Source organism: Rhineura floridana, chromosome 8 (assembly GCF_030035675.1).
Source record: "Rhineura floridana isolate rRhiFlo1 chromosome 8, rRhiFlo1.hap2, whole genome shotgun sequence".
Lineage (NCBI taxonomy): Eukaryota > Metazoa > Chordata > Lepidosauria > Squamata > Rhineuridae > Rhineura > Rhineura floridana.
This window is the reverse complement of record NC_084487.1, coordinates 10,777,252-10,795,753: the sequence shown is the minus strand read 5'-3', so window position 1 is coordinate 10,795,753 and position 18,502 is coordinate 10,777,252. Positions and strand designations below refer to the sequence as shown.

General features: G+C 41.9%; 1 protein-coding gene across 2 annotated transcripts in view; it reads right to left on the bottom strand.

Annotated features, from left to right (window-relative positions):
• LOC133390187 (acyl-CoA (8-3)-desaturase-like) overlaps window positions 1-18,502 on the bottom strand; it is a 29,621-nt gene that overhangs the window by 5,518 nt on the left and 5,601 nt on the right. For both annotated transcript variants that reach the window (XM_061638241.1, XM_061638240.1), the window contains 6 exons: window positions 14,079-14,189; window positions 12,024-12,221; window positions 10,374-10,475; window positions 9,911-10,039; window positions 7,774-7,834; window positions 5,523-5,596 (listed from right to left, as the gene is read on the bottom strand). In XM_061638241.1, coding sequence (XP_061494225.1) covers window positions 5,523-5,596; window positions 7,774-7,834; window positions 9,911-10,039; window positions 10,374-10,475; window positions 12,024-12,221; window positions 14,079-14,189 — 675 coding nt within the window. The remainder of the gene's footprint in view (window positions 1-5,522; window positions 5,597-7,773; window positions 7,835-9,910; window positions 10,040-10,373; window positions 10,476-12,023; window positions 12,222-14,078; window positions 14,190-18,502) is intronic.

The window sequence follows — 18,502 nt, the reverse complement described above, 5'->3', positions numbered from 1 at the left end:
TTTTTAAAAAACAACCTTAAAAAGGGTTAAAAACATTATTAACAACATATTAAACAATTCTGACACAGATGCAGACTGGGATAGGTCTCAACTTTAAAAGGCTTGTTGAAAGAGGAAAGTCTTCAAAAGGCACCGAAAAGATAGCAGAGATGGTGTCAGCCTAATATTCAAAGGGAGGGAATTCCACAGGGTAGGTGCAGCCACACTAAAGGTCCGTTTCCTATATTGTGCAGAACGGACCTCCTGATAAGATGGTATCTGCAGGAGGCCCTCACCTGCAGAGCGCAGTGATTGACTGGGTATATAAGGGATATTTCTTCTGAGCAGTTCTCTAGAGGTTTGATTAGTTAGTGAACACATGAGGAACTGTGTGCAAAAGTTCCGCCTAGATCATGATCATGAACTTGCTGGAGATATGTGCTTGTGGAGAAGGGTGGTTTGCCATTAGGGATGGGAGAGGAAGTTGATTCAATTTGCATTGAAAGACAAATTATTTAAAGGAATAATTTTATCTCTAACATCCTATCTAAACTACCTCTGTATCAAAGCTGAAACGAGAGCTAAACCACTTTCTGAAACAGTACATCAACTGAAACTCAGCTACCTTTTGAAATTCACAATTATCTGAATTTTGTGATGCAGTTCAACAAATAAGTATAAAAATACATATATTAGGGGAAATTGCTTGCAAAAATGTTTATATTAGGCAACATTGCATACAAAATGTGTATATTAGGAGAAATGCACAGTAAAATGGTAACACATTTTTGTGAGGACTTTAAAAAATGCAAACTGATGCAGAAATGAGGGAAACTGAAATTAATTTTGACAAAGTGAGAAACTGAAATTAATAGGTTTGTCCACCAGGGTATGGTCTGAAGGCACCTGAGGCCTCCACCTTGCTGAAGCTAAGCAGGTCTGGTTCTGGTCAGTGACTGGATAGGAGACCCCCTGGGAACCATATGCATGCCATCTTAGGTTCCATGATGACAGAAAGGTGGAATATAAATGTAATAGATAATAAAATAAAATAAATAGTGACAAGTCGCTGATGACATCACTTGCAAGAACTCCATCCCCATGGCCATTTTTGATATCCTTTTAATGATTTTTTTATTCCTCTTGTTTTAAAAATCTCTTGAGACTGAGCACTTCCCCATTGCATCTGAGAAATGGCAGAAATGCTTATGTAGCCTTTTGGGGTTGGCAAACACCAGCAAATCTACCCCTTTACTCTGCAGCAATGCCCCCACCATTTACAGACCCTTTTTCTTTAAAATCTGGTTGGGAAGAGTATGTTCTTCCTTTTTCCAATAAACATGGTACACATCTCCTCATGCTAAAAATAGAGAGCCTGGTCAATGTCACCTGCCCAGCTGGTGACATTGGCAGAATTCTATGACAAGGGCTCTCCCTAGATTGTCTTCAATATTTGTGTCCCAGTAAGCTGAATGCCCTCCAGTCGTATATGGTAACCAAACAACAGTTTGATCAAGTTCCTGTTTTTTTGCATGAACTGCAAAAATGGGGGTAGGTGGTGGGTTGACAAGGACCTGGCAAGCTACAAAGCAAGGCTAATGGGTTGTGCTTGGCTTGGTGAGCCGCAAAATCTACAGGCTTGCTCTGTATGTATACCTCTCTGTATGTATGTACAGGGGGCGGGCACTCTGGCCTGCAGGCCTCCCCATTTGGCTTACCAGGTCATTATGGGCAAGCCGTGCCCATCCACCTTACACAACAGTTGGTGGACATGTAAAGGCTGGGCTGGGCTTAAAGTGGCTTTGCTGGCACTGCCATCCATTAGGATGGTCTGCCCCCACAGGATGATGGACCCATCTGGTTTCCAGATGGCTTTAGGGGTTTTTCTAGCTAATATGACTAGGGCTCCTGCAGAAGCCCTGGCTGATCCTTGGAATATCCAGATAGCCTGAGCTATTGACACAATTGCTCCTGAGCGTCCTCTCCCACTTTATAGAGCTCAGTTGGCTCCTTGATGTGTTTTAAATTGTTTTAAATTGTGTTTTAAATTGTTTTTAAAAGATGTGTTTTTAAATTTGTATATTTGTTTTTAATGTTTTTAGTTATTGTAAACCGCCCAGAGAGCTTCGGCTATGGGGCGGTATATAAATACAATAAATAAATAAATAAATAAATTGATGTACACCAGAGCTTAGGGCAATGAAACAAGTTTGGAGACTGCTTGAATGCAAGTGGAGAAAAACTCCAGATGAATGCAACTGAACACTAGTAAGTGCTCATTATCAAGGCTCCTTAATGGCCGTGAAGGTAGCAAAGATGAAGCACTTTGCTGCCTCCATTGCATCCTCATTGTGTCATTCAGCAGAGCTCTTCCAGGTAGTATGGGGCCTTTTACAATCTGGCCCAAAGGAGACGGTGGAACCTGTGGTGGCTCGCTGTGACTTGTTTGCAAAACATTTTGAGGATAAAATTACTTGCATCCGCCGCACCCTTGACTCCACTATTAGAGCAGATGAATCTCATGAGGTGTCCAGGGCACAGTCTAGTCTTGTTGCATTGGATGAGTTTCAGTTGTTAGGACTCAAGGATGTGGCAAGGCACTTGGCTCAGTTCAGGAAAGCACTTGTGCTCTTGACCCTTGCCCTTCATGGCTGATAAAAACTAGCAAGGAAGGGATGGCCAGCTGGGCCAGGGAGGTGATTAATGCCTCCTTGTGAGAGGGGGTGGCTCCCACTTGCCTAAAGGAGGTGGTGGTAAGACCACTCCTTAAGAAAACCTCCCTTGATCCAGAAAATCTGAATAATTATCAGCCAATTGCTTATATTCCCTTCTTGGGCAAGGTTCTGGAGTGTGTGGTTGCAGGCCAGATCCAGGCTGTCTTAGATGAAACCAATTTCCTAGATTCATTTCAATTGGGGTTTAGACCCAGTTTTGGCACAGAAAGTGCCTTGGTCGCCCTGTATGATGAACTATGTTGGGAGAGAGATAGGGGGAGTGTGTTCCTTTTAATCCTCCTTGATCTCTCAGTGGTTTTTGATACCATTGACCATGATAGTCTTCTAGAGTGGCTGTCCAGATTGGGGGTGGATAGCACTGCTTTGCAGTAGTTCCAGACCTACTTGGACGGTCACATTCAGAGGGTGGTGCTTGAAGAGTATTGTTTGACCCCATGGAGCCTTCACTGTGGGGTTCCTCGGGGTTCAATTTTATCCCCCATGCTATTTAATATCTACTTGAAACCGCCAAGGGGAGTCATCTGGTAATGTTGTCAGCAATATGCTGATGACACACAACTCTATCTCTCCTTTACATCTCCAGGTGTGGCAGTGGATCTGCTAGACTGATGTCTTGCCTCAGTAATGGACTGCATGAAAACCAATGCACAGCTTGGGACCACAATACCTGATGGAACGCCTCTCCCGACACAAACCAACCTGTACACCACACTCAACATCAAAGGCCCTCCTCCGGGTGCCTACTCCGAGGGAAGCTGGGAGACTGGCAACAAGGGAGAGGGCCTTCTCAGTAGTGGCCCCCAAATTATGGAATGATCTCCCTGACAAGAAGTGCCTGGCGTCAACACTGTTATCTTTTCGGCACCAGACCAAGACTTTCCTCTTCTCCCAGGCATTCTAGCATGTGTTTTTAAATGGCTTTTTAAAAATGTGTTTTTAAATTTGTATATTTGTTTTTAATGTTTTTAATTGTTGTAAACCACCCAGAGAGCTTTGGTTATTGGGGGGGGTATATAAATGAAACAAACAGAAACTCAATCCAGACAAAACTGGAAAAAATGGAAATGGACTGCCTTCAAGTCAATTCTGACTTATGGGCGACCCTATGAATAGGGTTTTAATGGTAAGCGGTATTCAGAGGGGGTTTACAATTGCCTTCCTCTGAGGCTGAGAGGCACTGACTGGCCCAAGGTCACCCAGTGAGCTTCATGGCTGTATGGGGATTCAAACCCTGGTCTCCCAGGTTGTAGTCCAGCATCTTAACCACTACACCACACTGGCTCTCTGAGCAAGACTGAGGCACTGTTAATGGGTGGTCTAGACCAGATGGAGGGGATGTGGCCTGCTCTTGATGGGGTTACATTCCCGCTGAAGGAACAGGTGCATAGCTTGGGGCTACTTCTGGATCCATTACTGTCGTTTGAGGCTCAAGTGGCCTCAGTGGTGAGCTTCAGTTAGTGGCCCAGTTACAATCCTATCTGGACAGGGATAGCCGGACTTCTGGTGTCTATGCTCTGGTAACCTCTAGGTTAGATTGCTGCAATGCTTTATACATGGGGTTGCCTTTGAAGACAGTTCAGACACTGCAGTTGGTGCAGAATTCAGATTGCTCACCAGGACAAGAAGGTCCGAGCACGTAACACCAACTCTGGCACAACTGCACTGGCTACCAAATAGTTTCCGGGCTCAGTTCCAACTACTAGTTTTGACCTATAAAGCCTTATACGGCTCAGGACCCTAGTACCTCAAAACCACCTCTTCCCATATGAACCAACCCAGACCCTCTGAGGCCCTTCTTTGTATGCCTCCTCCAAGGAAGGTGCAGAGGATAGTGAAACGAAATGGGCCTTCTCAGTGGTGGTCCCCCTACTTATGGAACTGTCTCCCCAGACAGGCATGCCTGGGGCCAACATTATCTATCTTTAGGCAAAAACATTCCTTTTCTCCCAGGCATTCAGCTCTTAATTTTTTGGAGGGTTTTTTGATGTTGCAGACTCTTTTGGGAGGTCAGTTGTTCCCCTATCTTATCCATTTTTTAAAATTTGTGTTAGTTTTATATTGGTTTTAATCTTTTTATTGTATGTCGCTTTGAGTTCATTTTTATGAAGAAAAATGACTAATAAATTAATAAATAAAATAAAAATTGATAGTGCCTGCAAAGTTTCACTGCACTGTGCTTCCCACATGTCTAACAAGCAGCTGATTGATGGGCCCTTTAGAACTGCTGTGCAAAGCGCTCTTCCAAACTGCCTGACAACCATCTGTTGGGATATGCTACGCAAGGGACTTTGACAGATGCCAATACTCTGACATCATTATGAAATCAGGTGATTGGCAGGTGGGTTGTCCCACCACCTGTCATAATTGGCCTGTGTGTGTGTGTGTTGGAGATAATGATCTTGCCTACCAGGCCAAAACGTTGTTGTGTGAGGACTCCATATAGGAATCATTAAGGTTTGGCTCCTGCAAGGGAAGGAAGGAAGAGTCATAGGGCTAAGAGTCATCGGATAAGCTCTTGATCTCTATATATCCTCTTTCTTCTATTTCACTTTGCACTATTTATTATTTTCAAACAGTGGTACAAATTACACTTTTATACACAATCCAAAGAAATCCTGCCTGTTATTCCCACCATCTTTTGTGTCGAAGCTGGCTTGTGCCACCAAAATAGATAATGTATGTTCCTGAAAACCATTTTAATACCATCTTTGAGGGGCAAAACTGTGTCCTTAGTAACCTTTGCATAAAAAAGCCCTGCAAGAATCTTAATGTTTGGAATGGTTTATAGATAATTCGAGGCACACTCACCCTCCATAGTTTGCGGTGAACCATGAAATACAGCGAGTAAGCTTTAAACATTGGCACTGTGATAAAGGGCAGGGCTGTAGAAGGAAACAAGATGGGGTGTTAAATGAAATCAAATCACTCTTTTAAACACAAAGGGGTCCCCTGGGAACCCACAAGTGCCACAGCAATCTCCCCATACTTAAGGTTTCACCAAAACTGAGAAAAAAGAGGGAGGTCTCTGCAAACAATTAGACAACATTTTTATCCTAAAATAGTTATGCAAATATTTGCCTTCAGCCAAATATTATTTATCTTAGAGTTATTGTTCGTTTGTGGAATTCTGCCACAGAATTCAAGGTGCTGAACCAGGCAGACTCCCATCCAAGCATCAGTTAGATCCAGACCGGCTTAGCTATAGCAAGGTACCTGCGTCATGTGCTTGCAGACCGTAGTCCTAGTTTATGGTAGGTACTAGAGGAATGCAGTCAGAGTTTGCTATGCGAATGACACATAGTTGCACACACTGACTGTAAAGCAAATTGAGATTGTACCATTTCTCTACGCTTGAGATATGCCCTGTTGAGTTTCAGCCTCACAGAATCATAGAGTTGGAAGGACTTCAAAGGTTATCTAGTCAAATCTCCTACCAACGCACAAAACAATTCTCAGCTTTGGTTTTCAACTGGACAGGAGTTGTTTGAGGTGCTAGGCTTCTATTATTGGGGGGGGACACTTTAGAATGGGCATGAGCAGGATTCGCACAATCCCATGCAATATGGCAGATGATTCAGGAGCACACTGTTCTCATGCATGGGGAATTACCCATGTCAGAAGAATGCAAATTCCAAGATTTTTATACTGCTCCATCACATGGCAGACTGAATTGTGCCACCTAGGCTGTCTGAATGGTCAGCTCAGCTACGCACAGCATCTGTCACTACTGTTGTACACTTCAGTGTGCTACAATAGTGGGAAATGCTTTTTTCTTCTGCTTAGTGAGCGGACAACTTTATGGTCCAATGTGAATCCTGACACCTGTGCATGTTTATTTGGGAGTTAAGTCCCAGTAAATGCAACAGCCTTACTCCCAAAGTGCTGGTCTACACATTACATAGAATGTGGTGGAAGCACCTTCTGCATGTAAAGCTGATGCTCTGCCACTGAGCCACAGCCCTTCCACTGGTGTCAGTCTTCTGCCACTGACTCCCCCCCCCTCCGGTAATCATTCCCCCTTTCCAATTTTTTCCTGATCAGGCTTATATATAATGTTCTGAGTTTGGGGGTTGGAATGGATGATTCCTGTGGGTCCCCTTCCAGCCTCTGATTTGGAATCCTGTGCCTTGGGGGTGGGGCTGGCTCTGCTAGCTAGATGAGTTTCTTTTGTTAAGCTAATAGAGTGGCCAGGTTTGTAATGGGTCTATCAGGTGTCTGGCAACTGGTGAATGGGCCAGGAAGATCCTTTTGTTATTGAAACTTTTAAAGAGAAGCCTCCCCCCCCCTCCTGGAGCCTAGGAGGGGCTTGTGTTTTGAGTTGTCTCTGAGAAAGGCTGGGAACTGGAGGCAGGCAGAGACGCTATCTCTCTCTGCCCTATGGCTTTAGGATGCCTCCTGTAACACTGATGGAAAAGCTGGATATTGGACTGATGCCTTGAACCCCTCCATCCTAAGCTCAGGTTGGAATGTTTGTAAATAAACAAACCATATTTCACAAAGACACCACAGTCTCCGCTGACATTCTTCCCAAAGGAAACCAAACCCTGGATGAGTTCAGGGACCCCTAAAATCTCACCACTTGGAGACTGGGGAGGCACGCAACAATAATCATGACTCTGGTTACAGAAAAGCAAATAGTGATGCAGCTGTAGAGGGAACATTCATCACCTCCTGCTTGCTAGCTCTTTGCATGAAATGCCCCTCTACCACTGCTTTACAGAGGTTTAGCATAAGGAGCAAAGACACAGGTCTTAGCACTGCAACGTCTCATTTCACCCTTAAACATAGGCTGAACTGGTTGTCTGAATCTGTCTCCCCTTCATTCTCTGCAATGCTTTGATCATTTGCAGTTGTCACCACATTTACTGCTGTTTATATTACAGTATATAATTATTCTTCTCTTTTAAAGTAAATAAAGTAAATTAGAAAAGATGAAGGCCAAGGGAGTAAGAGGACTTTGTGATGTGGTGAAGGATTTTATTTTTTTTTAGTTTGAGACAGGGAATTTAACAAGTAGTTGTTGGTCAAAGAGATATGGAAGAACAGTGAAAATACTCACTTATGAAAAAGTACTTGTGCTGATAATTGTAAGGCATGTACTTCTTCTTCTGCAGGCCTAGCTACAAAAGAAAGGGGGTAAAGGAAGGTCATGAGAAATGAATAACCATTAAACAATTATGCTTTGTCAGAAATGCACCTCTAGAACAACCTTCTATCTTGACCCCCCAATGAAATAAATATATTTTATCAGTTTATAGCTATGTAAAATAAATATCTCAGGCTACAAGTCTGCACAGCCGTTAGTAAGTCGCATTGAACTCAATGAAGCTTATTTCAAAGAAGACAAGCACTGGATTGTGCTGCAAGTATTTAAATGAGTTCTAATTACTGCCAAATCACAGCATAATTACATATTCACATGCTGTTTCATGACTGCTGCAATGAATTCTTTTGTTTCCATAACTATATGTATGTAGGTGTTGCCTTTGGCAATGTTATTTTTATATTTGTGTCTGCACAGTACACTCTTTGTCCTTTTGCAACATATCTATTGCATGCAGTGCTGTCATTTTTTGAAACAGTGATGAGGAAACTCTTGGCACCACTTGAGGCTGTTCTCTAGATCAGGGCTGGGAAACTGTGGCCCTCTAGATGTTGTTAAATTACAGCGCCCATCACCCCTAACCATTGGCCATGCTGGCTGGGGTTAATGGGCACTAGAGTTTAACAATAACTGGAAGGCCACAAATTTCCCACCCCTAAGCTATATGGTCAGAGATGGACTCCAAGTGGTCAGATGGATGGCTAGATGAAATACGACAGAAAGTGAGGGAAAGTGCAGCTAGCACCATTAAGGCCTAGCTTGATGGAGTAACATTTCTGGTGTGAAGCTTCCGCGTGAATCTACATTCCATTTAGAGAGCTTTGAAACATACTGCTGCCTGAGAGTGCCCATTCTAGGCAGGGTCCCTTCTATACCTCTCCAGGCTCCCATCCCTGCCTCTGTGGCTATGGATATCTATAGTAGGGTTGCCAGGTTCAATCCCTGAGACTGATCTTGTATCTTTAGGAGAAGAGAAAGTCAGTCAAGTGCAGGTGTTCTTGCAACACTGTAATGGGAAAAACCACAAGGTGGAATTCTCCCTTCCCCCTGCAGAACTTTTAAAGATACAGAAGACCTCTTGGAGGCCAGGCCTGGCAACCAAGAGGTCTTCTGTATCTCCAAGAGGTCTTTTGTATCTTTAAAAGTTCTGCAGGCGGGAGGGAGAATTCCACCTTGTGGTTTTTCCCATTACAGGGTTGCAAGAACACCTGCACTTGGCTGACTTTCTCTTCTAAAGATACAGGATTAGTCTCAGGGATTGAACCTGGCAACCCTAATCTATAGAGATACTCTGTATTTCTCACTGGTTCACTGGTTTGGAGTAAATTGACAATGTGCTAACTCCTAAGCTGCTGTCCGACTTCCCCAATGAGAAAAAAGAAGAAACAAACAACTCTCAAGAAGTATCATACAAAGCATATCACAAATAGGAAAGAGATTAACTGAAGCCCCCTGCTGGTGTCCAATTAGGTGTAAGTTCATAATTAAAGCCCTGCTGGATCAAACCTAGGTTCCATCTAGATGAGCATCTTGTTTCCAATATTAGATTAGATACAACAGACTAGACTAGATATTAGACTAGACAACTAGATACTTCTAGGAAGCCTACAAGTGGTGAATGATACTCATTTCAGAGACTGAACTGCTGCTCCTGGATTTGAAAAAAAGGGAGGTGAATGTCATCCCCATATTGGTGATACCACACTTCAAACTACCAGGCAGGTGCTCCACTGATTGCATATAGACGTTAAAATGTACTGAGGCCCAAGATAAATCCTTGTAATACCCCACAGGTTAGCTCCTGTGCTGTAGAGCTGTGGCCAGTCAGTCACCCAGTGCTATCCTCTGATACTGACTCATCTGAGAGGACCAGAACCATTGTCAGTCTGTGCTCCCAGTTGTCTCCAGATGGATTTGGCAATCTGATGTTATCAAATACTGCTGGTATGTGCAGATGAATCACATTCCAACTCTACACAGACATTGTCAACTCAGGCCACCAAAGCAGCTGCTGTCCCCTTTGAACCTTTATAGTTATGGGTTCCAAAAACCCATCTCCTCCCGGCATCCTGGGGTTGCCATTGCTTCTTACCTCTGAAGAGAGAGGTTTTCCTAAAGAAAAAATTGTGGGATGAATGTCAATATCTGGGTCCTTCATGAAACAGTTGGGTTTGGCATGATGTTGGGAATGGTGAAAAGACCACCAGGTAGTGGAAACCCCCTGTAGAGAAAAAAAGAGAATAGAACAGGCTATAGTATTCTTCAACACATAGAGGGGCCTTGGCTCTGTGGTGGAGCAGGTGCTTTGCAGGCAGAAGGTCCCAGGTTCAGTCCCTGGCATCTAGTCAATAGTGGGCTGGATAGACAAATAATCTGACCTGGTATAAGGTAGCTTTCTATGTTCTAATGGAAAAAACCACCACATTTCCCACTGGCTCTGAGAAAAAAACCCTGTGCATCTGATATTTATTTATTGAACCCTTTTCTATATAGTACCATATCCCACATTCCCTTCTGGCCAGTTCTCTAGAACATATTTGGAACAATACACTTACTTTTAGATGGCACATCACATACTCATGAAAAATGTGGTTCCATTTCGGATTGCTGAAGACTGAAAGGTGCCCCAGGTCGTGCTGCAACCAACCTGACTGAGACTAAAAAGGAGAAGAGGTAGTTCAGAAAAGAAGGAGCCCTGGTTGACTGCTTGTTGTTATGTTAGGATCTGAAGTTCAAAATCAACCGTAACAGATACAACTGTGTCTTACAGAAAGTTAGGGTATGTGGTCATTACAATTACAATTTATGCAAAAAGAATTTTTTAAATATTTTTTTTAAAAAAGGTTTTTTAATACATACAATAACAAACACTAAATTCATACATATAAGGTTTGTAAAGAGACAGGAAGAGTATCTCCTGAATCAAAAGTGTCTAAGTCTTTGGTCCATACTCATGAATGAATACATACATAGCTGCTATAGTGCTTTTTATATATAAACTGCTGGTACTCTTGCTTGTAGACTTTAAATCTGTATCTCAATGGAGCAAGATGCGTATATTATGGCCAGACGTGTTTTGACTTGTGTGTCTTTCTCAATGGCCTTTCAAGCCAAGAGGAATTGGATAAAAAATGGTAAGCAAGTTAAGAAATAATTATTAATGGGAATGAAAAGATCTATTCCTATATTGAAAATTAATTGTAATTTACTTTGGCTACAGAACTAATGGAAATGCATCTATCCTGCACCTATTACTTTTCATCCAAGTGAAAATCTGTTAAGTAAGTGTTTTCCACTATCCCTTAAGAAATTGTAGGTAATAATTTTTAATTTTTAATTAAATTAGTCATATAAATTGAAGCTCTATTAATATATAATGTACATTTTTATTCTGTATAGTATATGCTTGAAAGGCCATTGAGAAAGACACACAAGTCAAAACACGTCTGGCCATAATATACACATCTTGCTCCATTGAGATACAGATTTAAAGTCTACAAGCAAGAGTACCAGCAGTTTATATATAAAAAGCACTATAGCAGCTATGTATGTATTCATTCACGAGTATGGACCAAAGACTTAGACACTTTTGATTCAGGAGATACTCTTCCTGTCTCTTTACAAACCTTATATGTACGAATTTAGTGTTTGTTATAGACATGCTTGTTGTTACGTGCCTTCAAGTCGATTACAACTTATGGCGACCCTATGAATCAGTGACCTCCAACAGCATCTGTCGTGAACCACCCTGTTCAGATCTTGTAAGTTCAGGTCTATGGCTTCCTTAATGGAATCAATCCATCTCTTGTTTGGCCTTCCACTTTTTCTACTCTCTTCTGTTTTTCCCAGCATTATTGTCTTTTAGCTACATCAAAACAAAGTCAGGGTCATGCCCATCCTTTCTTGCCAATCTGTGGTGGTTTCCCATTTGGCTGGGAGGAAGGGCGGGATATAAATCAAATCAATAAATAAATTTGCCTCTTCAGCAATCCATGCTACCTTCAGAAAGCACGGAGTCTCTCCCATGAAAGCCCATGCACTTGCACCTGTCAGCCAAATTCTTTTGTACTTGGCGGAGAGGGGTCTTTTTCCTGCTAGGCTGGTTAAAAGATAGATTGTGATGGGAAGACTGTGCCACAGGGATATACAACTGCCCCTCAATCAACATGTTTTCCAAACATAGACAGATAATTTAAGAACATTACCTGAGCAATGGTCAGCAGCATTGTGGCAATAAGGAAAGACGGAAGTGATGTCCCAAAGTACCACAAGAGAAAGCACCCTGCAGCATCCAGCAATAGGATGTGCAAAAGCATCAGTAAAAAGAAGAGTGGTCTTGGCTTGAAGAGTCCCAGCTTGTCGGCATTAGTCCGCAACTCTCGGAAATCTTCTACTAGCAATTTCTGTGGAAAGATCCAACTTGGAGTAGGGATGGAAGAGGCATTTATTTGGACCCCTTTTTGCAGCAGACTGACCCCATGTGATGGTCTCAAACTTGTTTGTGGATCAGAATGCAATTCCCATTCAGATTATGCATTTCTCTGGATTTTGCAATGCAGTTATGGTGCATGAAAAGTGCACCCAAAAATGTATTTACTGGCTAAAATGTGTTTTTATGGACAAATATATTGAAAAATATGTATTTTGGGGAAATGTATACTAATATGTATAATAATGCTTACAATTTAAATGGGAACTGCATGCATTCTTTCAACCAAAGCAGAACTATGTCTGGGTGCCAGTGAAAATGAAACAGGTTGGACTGATCTACCCACTTTCTTGGCAGATCCCTTTGCTCTAAGTATGCAACACAGTTGCCTTGTGGTAGCCCTGGGAGACTGGGGAGGGAACTCATAAGAACCCCTCCTCCTGTAGCCACCTTTGCTGCCGCCACTGAGCCCAGAGCTTCATGATGTCTGCTACCCTGAGGACAATATAATCCGCCTTTCTAGCTGTTTTTACTATAGTCAACCACTTTGAGAACCATTAAGTTTAAAGAGCAGCTTTATTTACTTATTAACGGTATTTCTATGCCACTCTGCAACTGAAGTTCTCTGGATGGCACACACAGACATGGTTAAAACAAAACAAGAATGTTTTTAAAAATTAAAGTATAAAAAACAATGCAGCAGAGATTAAGTAACAAAATGAAATTCGAACAGAAATTAAAAACTTTTTAAAAACCAAAATCTCAAAATACTTTAAAATACATTTTATCAAATCAAATCAAATCTTTATTATTGCGGTCAGGGACCCATCAAAGAAAATTTACAGGCAATTACAGTCGATTGACTAAATTACACAGAAGAGGGAATTAACAATAAATTGGCTACGGGGGGAGATTAGAAATATATAACAAACGGATACGTTGAACTGCATCAAAAAACTTTGCAGCTGGAATCAGATAAATACTGTCATTGCCAGAAAGAAACCATGGCATCCAATGCTCTCGAGACCTGTTTGGATACTTTTGGGTGAGGGGTGTAATATACAGCTCCCTTTCTTTATTATATAACGGACAGGCGAAAAGAACATGAGAGAGGGATTCTATCTGATCTTCCTTACACAGACAGAGACGTTGTGCTAGAGGTATGCCATTATAAAATACATTTTAAAACCCTGGGACAATAAGAAAGCCTTGTCTAGGGCCAAAAGGAATATGGAGCAGGCACCAGGCGAACCTCTCTCGGGAGAGCATTCCACAACTGGGGTTCCACCACAGAGAAGGCCCTCTCTCTTGTGGACACCTGCTGGATCTCACTTGGTGTAGGGGCACTTGGAGAAAGGCCTTCAGAGAAGGTACGCAAATATTGTAAAACCAGAAACCAGGGAAATTATATTAGACATTTACTGGCCTTGCAAGATCTCCAATAATAATAATAATAATAATAATAATAATAATAATAATAATAATAATAATAATAATAATAATAATAATAATAATAGATGATGAAAATACAGGTGAGGCTTTTTCATGAAAGTACTAGAGCAATATCTTGCCACCCTTCCTAGGTAGGACTGCTGGAGCTTAATGCAGATCATTGTGCAATTAAGGGAAGTCCATGAATGGGAGATTCTGCTATGCTTTAATTAGATGCTTTCATTGCTTTTTGCCCCAAACTACTATACAGTTTTAATTTAAATTGTATTTGTTTTTAGTTACTGTAAACCGCCCAGAGAGCTTCGGCTATGGGGCGGTATACAAGTACAATAAATAAATAAATAAATAAATAAAATTGCGGATTTTAAGACAAACTTACATTTTTGTTGTGTTCAAAGCTGGGTTGATTGGGCGCCAGTTCCCCAATCAGAAGTGATTTCATGTGCTTCCTTACCAGAGTCTTGTCAACGTGAAATGCTGTAAAAGGATCCTAAAGCAAATAATAATAATAATAATAATAATAATAATAATAATAATAATAATAATAATAACCATAGGATAAACCAAAGAGAGCAGGATATATGTTAACTTCATTTGTAGCTTACCTTTCTTCAATACAACTCAAGGCAGCGAACCTAGGGAGCCCATAATTGCTTAGCAGTTTTGAAATCATTAGGACTAACTTTCATATAAATGAATTCAAAAGCAGAAATGAAAACTAAACTTTCCAGAACTTCACAAGTGAAGTGAAGAATGGAACTGGCTTTAAATCTGTTTCTCCAGACTAAAAACAAATTTTGGTTTGGAATGAAAGCATATGAGCCACGTCAAGGACTGATGTCTTCCCTCAGCCCCATCCCATTCCCTGGTGGGATCCTAGGATCCATGGTTAGGAAAGAGCTTCCTTGATAACTGCTTGGGGTGAGAGATAGTGAAGCACAGGTGCATTTTTATAAAGGAAGGAGCACCATTGACCAGTGCCTCACCTTAAACCACATTATACAAAAATATACTAGAAAATCCAAAGGAAAAAGTTTGCAGCCTTTTGATATAATGGGTAGATAGTCATTGTAGGTAAAGTTATTTTCTGCCAATATTGAGAAAATGTTCATTTTCCTGGTGAAGAATTGTTGTTATGTGCCTTCAAGTCAACTATGACTTATGGCGACCCTATGAATCAGCGACCTCCAGTAGCATCTGTTGTGAACCACCCTGTTCAGATCTTGTGAGTTCAGGTCTGTGGCTTCCCTTATGGAACCAATCCATCTCTTGTTTGGCCTTCCTCTTTTTCTACTCCCTTCTGTTTTCCCCAGCATTACTGTCTTTTCTAGCGAATCATGTCTTCTCATGATGTGTTCAAAGTATGATAACCTCAGTTTCATCATTTTAGCTTCTAATTATAGTTCTGGTTTAATTTGTTCTAACACCACATTTCAAATGAGTTGATTTTTCTCTTTTCCACTTTTTTCACTGTCCAACTTTCACATCCATACATAGAGATCGGAAATACCATGGTCTGAATGATCCTGACTTTAGTGTTCAGTGATACATCTTTGCATTTGAGGATCTTTTCTAGTTCTCTCACAGCTGCCCTCCCCAGTCCTAGCTTTCTTCCTGAGACTTAGGGTGCAATCCAACTTGTATTTGTGCCAGGTTGGTGTTGGATGTGGTGGACCCCCAGCAGTCTGTACACTTAATTTAGGACATCACTTAGCACCCTGATAGGTTGTGATTAATTATAACCTATAATTATTCAGAAACTTAATTTGGCTTTGAGCATAACCCCGAGCAGAAGTTGATATATAAACTGCACTATTTTGGGAATAACTCTAGAAGCAAACCTAAATTCTAGAAGGTGGTATTTATGTATAGCCTTTATGAGCAATAAATACTACCCTCCAAACTGGTTTCACTCTTGCCACTCCCCAGGTACGACTCCAACCCTGTCTTCTCTCATCCTAATTTATTCAGAGGTGGAATAAGCAAGCAAATTATTTTCCTACTTCTGCATAAACTGTTTGAGTAATTCATTTTAGAGTTGTGAAATTTTTTTTTTTGCTGATTCTTATGGGTTATGTGCAGGCTGAATCTAATCTTTTGTGGGTACAGGTGTGTGACCTCTTTTGTCTCTCTCTCTCTCTCTCCCCCTCACACACACACACGATTCACAAAGAAGAATTTCAGATATGTGTGTGTAAGATAGGAAAATTGGGTGCTCAAAGCAACGTCCAATCAATAAAAAGAGGGGGGAAATTAACACAGAGACACACAGACACTAAAATCCATAAAGCTAGTAACCAGGAAAAATAAAATACCAACACACACACATATGTCTATTAGAAATCTTATGGTTTTGAAGAATAATTTAGAGGCAGAAATCCTACACTTACCTGGGCATAAGACTCAGTAAACATAGTGGGATTCATTTCCATGTAAACATGCACAGGGCCAAGTTTTAATTCCATAGTTAAATTTAAACTGTTTATAATAAACATCCTTTTAATTTCACCCCAAGTACAAGGCTTTTAATTGTCAGAAAATTAATTAACCTTAACCCTAAAAATTCTACCTTGGCAAAACGTACGATAGGTGTTGCATATTACCAATGGGGGTAAATTGCCCATTGACCTCTACAAAGATGGCATGGAGGGATGTGTGCATAAGAAACGACAGAAGGCCAGAAATGCAATGATATGTTTTACATGTCAACCTATGAAGAAATGATATAGTTTATAAATTTTGTGTTTACTCTTTTTTGTTTATTTGGATACTTTTCTCCCAAAAAAGAAGATGAGTAGAGCAATGAGGAAGTTTTTCTTGTTCTTTTTGGGCTTCCTTTACTCTTCTTCTCCATTGCCATTCACCCTTCCTAAGCAAGATGCTCGGGCTTTGGTGAGTCTAGGGACTGCATGCATGGTTGAAGTTACACAGCAGGCATGAAGCCCATCTCGGCCTTAGTGAATGGATAATATCATGAAGAGGTCACGGAAATGGACTGCCTTCAAACTGATCCCGACTTATGGCGACCCTATGAATAGGGTTTTCATGGTAAGTGGTATTCAGAGGGAGTTTACCATTGCCTCCCGCTGGGGATGAGAGGCAGTGACTGGCCCAAGGTCACCCAGTGAGCTTCATGGCTGTGTGAGGATTTGAACCCTGGTCTCTCAGGTCGTAGTCCAACACCTGAACCACAACAGGACAACAAAACCTGAATGTCTGCAAGGAGTGTTGAGCTGAAAGGTGGCATTTTCCACAAATGCCTTCTTTCCCCATGGAAAACGCCCTTCCCCATTTCCTGATTTTTGGTGGGGAGGGAGAGGGGATGTAGAAGGGTGAAACAATATTTATGGAGCAGGAGCTCAGTAGTAATCATACTGTGTCTCCAGTCCCAACACACCTTTTGGCAGCCCCCCCCCCAGGTCCCATGCATTCAAGAGGAAGGTTGCTTTCACTTTATTCCATTATTCTGGCCATTTTTTACCTGGTATTTTGTGCAGAGCTTGGAAAAGTTACTTTTTTAAACTACAACTCCCATCAGCCCCAGCCAGCATGGCCACTGGGTTGGGATGATGGGAGTTGTAGTTCAAAAAAGTAACTTGGCCAAGCTCTGATTTTGTGCAATATATTGGACCTTTCACATGCCATAAAAGGTAGTTCCTAGAATCTAGTGGAAGTTTAGCACTCATTCTAGTAGGAGTTTAGCACTTTAGCACTTCACTGCCATGAAGCTGATCAGATTTAGCTATGCAACACAACTTCATTTTTCCCCAAGATGAAGAAGGTAGTTTGTTTTTTTTAAAAAGGGCACAGAAGTTGCAGCAGATCAGGGCAGCAAACAGCAGCAAAGACGGGGAGGGTAAACTTTGGGGAATCTCTGAAAGAACAATTCAGTACCCCCTTCCCCAAGGCCTTCTTTTCACACTGAAAATATTTGCCTCCAAAGCTGAAGAATGGCTGTGCTGGCTGTGGCTGACGGGAGTGTGAGTCCAAGACCTCTGGAGGGCATGTCTCCTCAGAAGTAAGCCCTATTGAGTTCTATGGGAATTATTTCCAAGTAAGTTTGTATAGGATTTCAGCCACAATTCAAATTCCCACATGTTCTCCATCCCAGTAATATGTGAAAATACATATAGAGGCAGTGTGGTATAGTGGTTAGAATGTTGGACTAGGACCTGGGAGACTAGGGTTCAAATCCCTGCTCGATCCTGAAACTCACTGGGTGACCTTGGGCCAGTCACTCTCTCTCAGCCTAACCTACCTCACAGAGCTGTTGTAAAAATAAAATTGGGAGGGGGAGAACCATGTTTGCATGCCACCTTGTGCTCCCTGGAGGAAAGGTGGGATATAAATGTAAGCATAAGTAAACATTCCCCTGGCTTCTGATGCTGCTGCCTTAAACGGCAGATTTACATCACAATGTCCAAGATCTCCCCAAGGTGGCAAGCAGGACTGAGACTGAACTTGAGCCCCTTTGTTGTGTCTTCTTACAGGGCTGAGACTGTGCTGGGACCATCATGGGGCAAGCATTTCCACCTGTCTTGCCCCACCCCTCTGCCTGGGCCTTCTCAAGAAGAGCTGCAGACTGAGATGTGCTGCTGCAGGGATGAGACTGTGCTGGGACCATCAAGGGGCAAACATTTCTATCTGTCTTGCCCCACCCCTCTGCCTGGGCCTTCTCAAGAAGAGCTGCAGACTGAGATGTGCTGCTGCAGGGATGAGACTGTGCTGGGACCATCAAGGGGCAAACATTTCCATCTGCCTTGCCCCACCCCTCTGCCTGGGCCTTATCAGGAAGAGCTGCAG